Genomic DNA, 4,582 nt, shown 5'->3' on the forward strand with positions numbered 1-4,582 from the left:
GACCTTATGCTTGAGATAGTACCAAATGAGTTCTTCGTCGGCCGGGTGAAACCGGAAACCAGGAGCGAGTGAGGAAAAGAAAACACCATTGAAAAATTGGGGCTCTATTTTGTGCAAGAGTGATAAATTAGGGATGGCAAAGAAACGGGTTTCTAATTTGTGCACGATTGAGATGGAGAGAAATTGGGGATGGTGAGAGAAACTTTGTCTGTCAGAGGGGTTCTATTTTGTGTAAGAGAAAGAGAGAGAGAGAGAGAGAAATTGGGGACGATTAGGGGCGGAGCAAGGATTGCAAAGTAGGTAGGCTAAAAATAATTAAACCCATGATTACTTAGTGTGTCATCCATATTTTAAATACAGAATTCTCATGCATCAGTTATTCAATTAAACCCAATAATTTACGACCTTCTAAATCATTTACACTTCTAAACTCTAACGTGTTTTCACAGTCAAGAATCTACTGAAGTATGTTTTATACAAGTATTAAAACAAACACAAAATGCAAGATACATATGTTCCTTATCAATAAATTCACATTAGAAAGTAAGACCTATGTGCTCCACCCCTGACTAGTTATTAATCCATTATATAGTAAATTACCCAATTTTAACAATTTTTTTTTTATTATTTTATTTTACAAAAATAAAAATCAATATTTCATTGAATCAACAATAATAATCCTTGATATCCATCCACCTATGCCTTAGTGCCTTACACACGAAGACTTTAGGTCTTCTTCCATAGACTAACAATGTGTTTGGTTTGATGGGCTGGACCCTGTTATGTTTTAGTATGGTTTCTTTTGTGATTCGACTGTCCATGGTTCGCAGATTTGCTCATATTTAAAGCTTGGCCTTTGTATATTTAATAACTCCTTTTATTTATGAAAATACTATGGATTGAACTGGGCTGGGCAGGGCTAATAGGAAGAGAAAGAGTAGTACATGAGCTTATTAAAACAATAGTACTAATTTTTTTTTCAATTGGACTTGGGAGGTTAGCCCATTACTAGTTACGCCCTGGGAACAATTTCTCTGCAAGAGGGTTTCTAATTTGTGCAAGAGAGAGAGAGAAACTGGAGATGGTGAGATAGTAAAAGTGAATCAGCAAATGGGTAAACAAATCACTTCATTCTACCCGACAAATCACTTTCTTTGCCAGCTAGACAACCACGTCACTTTGCCAAACAATTCGGTATAAGACTTCCATGTAACTATCATTTCCCTTGTCTAATTCAATAAAACAAAACAAAACTGTATTTGTTGTGAATCTCACCCAAAATGAACTATTTATTCCACAAATCATAATTTCTATTTCAGGCTTAATCTGGATCGAAATAAAGTGTCTTGATCTAGTAATTAGTAACAAACATCCACTCAAAAAGTTTTTCGTTAAAAAGATGCAACAAACAATTGCACAAGGCATGGATCACATCGGGGTTCATGTGCGGCGCACATGATTTTTTAACAAGGCCCAAGCCTACATGCATGGCCCCCTCAAACAAAGTCCTACAAACGAAGACTCGGGCCTGTCAAGCCTGCTTTCGTCAATGAAAGCCCGCAGAAGGGCCCAAGAAAACAAGAACCTACTCATCATCAAAGCAAGCCCAAGTTGAAGACCAACCATCTGAACTTTATTTTGTGGTGAAGTCAGGACCATTGCTACGTGAGCTTGCAGATCTCTTGAATATTTATGGAAACAATTAGTTATTTTAGTTAATTAATTCTCTCACTTGCTTATGCCTCATTTCTTAGAACTCAAACTCACAAACCTTTTGCACAAATGCAGCTTCAAACAACTAAAACAAATTCATGCCTTCATTGTCACAACCTCCCTAGACGGAAACATCCAAATTCTGTCAAAATTTCTCCGAAGGAGCACAGAATTCGGGGAGATGGAGTATCCTAATCTCATCTTCTCTCAAATGGGTGGCATTTTCTGCTCAGATATCACCCTTTGGAATGCTATGATCAGAGGCTATGCTTACAATGGCCCATTCCAAAACTGCATATCAATGTATGATGAAATGCCTCAAAGAGGACTCAAACCCAACAATTTTACATACCCATATGTCCTAAACTCGTGCTCCGAGCTGGGATGGTATATAAAAGGGATCAAAGTTCACTGTCAGGTTTTTAAAACTGGTTTTGACAATGTTTTCTCGGTTGGCAATTCGCTTTTTAATATGTATGTAAGGATGGCTGATTCATTTGAGGTGGGTGTGTTGAAAAGGGGAAAATTTGACGATGCTCGGAAGGTTTTTGATGATATGTGTTTTAAGCCTGTGGAGTTGTGGAACCGGATGATCTCTGAGTATGTGGGCATTGGTGATGTTGACTGTTCTAGACAGCTGTTCGATGATATGTCTGAAAGAGATGTTGTTTCTTGGAATTCGATGATTTCGGGTTATGTTAGAGTTGGGGATGTTAGAAATGCAAGAGATTTGTTTGAGAGAATGCCAGAGAAGAATGTCATTTCTTGGACTTCAATGATTGGAGCATATTCTGGTTGTGGTGACCTTGAAACAGCAAGAGCATTTTTTGAGAAAATGCCATACAGGAATCTGGTTTCTTGGAATTCTATGATTTCGAGTTACACCCGGAACAGGAAATTTGAAGAAGCGCTGGATCTCTTTGTCCAAATGCAGTTGGAAAGAGTGGATCCAGACGGGTTCACTTTCGTTTCGGCTCTGTCAGCTTGTTCCCATTTAGGAGCTTTGGAGTTTGGGAGATGGGTACACTGCCTAATAAAAGATTGGCCTAAGTTGGCAGTTATTGTAGGGACTGCACTTATAGAAATGTATGCTAAATGTGGTGATGCTAATAAAGCTTTTACAATTTTTATAAAAATTGGGAATAAAGATGTGTTTTGTTTTAACGTTATGATCAGGTCACTGGCAATCCATGGGAGGATAGAAGATGCCATCAAAATTTTCTTTTTGATGCAGAAGAGAGGATTGAAACCAAATGATTTCACACTCACAAGTGCTTTGTTTGCCTGTAGTCATGGAGGTTTGCTGGAAGAAGGTCGTAAGATCTTTTATAATATGGAGAAACATTTCGGGATTAGTCCAAAGCTGGAACATTTTGGCTGTATGATAGATTTACTCAGCCGAAATTGTCAGCTTGAGGAAGCACAGGCTTTGGTGAAAGAGATGCCGTTTGAGCCTGATATAGCTATTTGGGGAGCTTTGCTTGGTGGTTGTAGGGTAAGCAGTGACCTAAAGTTGGCAAAGCGTGTGATAGAGATCGCTGGTAAGTTGAACACAGATGAATCGGGAGTGTATGTGCTCTGGTCTAATATGTATGCCTCAGTGGGCCAATGGCAAGAGGCTTCGAGCGCAAGAGAGAAGATGGAGGAGAAGAACATATGGAAGAGAACAGGGTGCAGTAGTGTTATTCATGATAGTTGTGGCAGCGACCAAGTAGAGGGCGAGCCTTGAAGCATCGGTAAAGTTGCTCCATTGTGACCTGGATGTCACGAGCCTCTGGATGCAGGGGGCCTCATGCATTGGGTTTTGCCTTTATTGCTAGAGACCAAGTACTGCTGCTATATAGAAGGCATTCAGATTACTAGAAAGATATCATTGACATTAGAGGGGAGAGATAATCGGAAGATTGTCAATGCTTGGAGACCTCAACATGGGACTGTTTCATGGCATAAAATTTGTTGGAGTGGCTGCAGGCCTAGGGATTCTGCCACATCTTTATTGGCAATTCAGAATAAGCTGCTCTGTTGTGAGAACCTAAATAGGAAAGGTATTCATCTAGCTTCTGTTTGCCATAACTGCTGGTGTTCTACTGATGATCTTGACCATATCTTTGTCACATGCTTGTTCGCAAACACTATCTGGGACTGGTTTGCTGATCTGCTGTCATGGACAATCCCCCACTGTGGTGGGGTAATGGATCTTGTAAGCTGGTTCAGTTCTCTGAACTTCAGTCACGAATACCAGAGGCTTATTTTCTCCTCAGTCATATGGCATCTTTGGACTGAGAGAAATGTGACAAAGCACCAATGCAAATCAAAGACTGCAGTAGACCTTGCTTGGCTAATCTGGTGGGAGATCATTGACCTGGCTGATGCAAATCTTGCAGATTTTGTTGTTGTAATTTGTTTGGTGATTTTTGTTGCTGTTCTTTTTTGTTTGGTGACCTGTTGATCACTTTTTTTTCTTTAGACTTTTGGATCTTCTTCTCCCAAGGGTATGCCCTTGTAGTCACTTGTACATTATTGTTCTATCTATAAATTTTTCCATCTTACAAAAAATAATAATAATAATAATAAATAAATAAAATAAAAGGAGATCGTCTCCTCACATGGAGGCTTTTACTGGGTGAAAGTTGTGGCACCTTTCAAGATTTTATTGTTCAATGTCAAAATTGTAGAAAGGTGTAATTATGCTTCTTAACATTGATATAATATCATAAAAGGTTGCTCCATAATAGGATCAGTTCTCATACTCCATTACCTGGACAGCCCTCATAAAGTTGCAAATGATGGGAAAAGGCATTTAAAAGCTCATAACTTTAATCAATACTGATTCATCAACAAAAAATATTACTTACTCCGTCCCAAATTT

At 38.9% G+C, this 4,582-nt stretch overlaps 1 protein-coding gene across 1 annotated transcript; it reads left to right on the forward strand.

Annotated features, from left to right (window-relative positions):
• The first annotated feature begins 1,654 nt into the window (after window positions 1-1,654).
• LOC132271813 (pentatricopeptide repeat-containing protein At3g29230-like) lies at window positions 1,655-4,316 on the forward strand. The gene has a single exon (XM_059773304.1). It carries the CDS (start codon window positions 1,739-1,741, stop codon window positions 3,440-3,442), a length of 1,704 nt encoding a protein of 567 aa, XP_059629287.1. The 5' UTR covers window positions 1,655-1,738; the 3' UTR covers window positions 3,443-4,316.
• Window positions 4,317-4,582: the final 266 nt, after the last annotated feature.

The sequence above is a fragment of the Cornus florida genome, unplaced genomic scaffold (genome assembly GCF_030987335.1).
Source record: "Cornus florida cultivar Cherokee Brave unplaced genomic scaffold, ASM3098733v1 CherokeeBrave_3.0.0_Hap2_Chr08, whole genome shotgun sequence".
Lineage (NCBI taxonomy): Eukaryota > Viridiplantae > Streptophyta > Magnoliopsida > Cornales > Cornaceae > Cornus > Cornus florida.

Coding starts and splice junctions, on each gene's coding strand:
- LOC132271813 (XM_059773304.1), top strand. CDS start 1,739: ATGCCTCATTTCTTAGAACTCAAACTCACAAACCTTTTGCACAAATGC.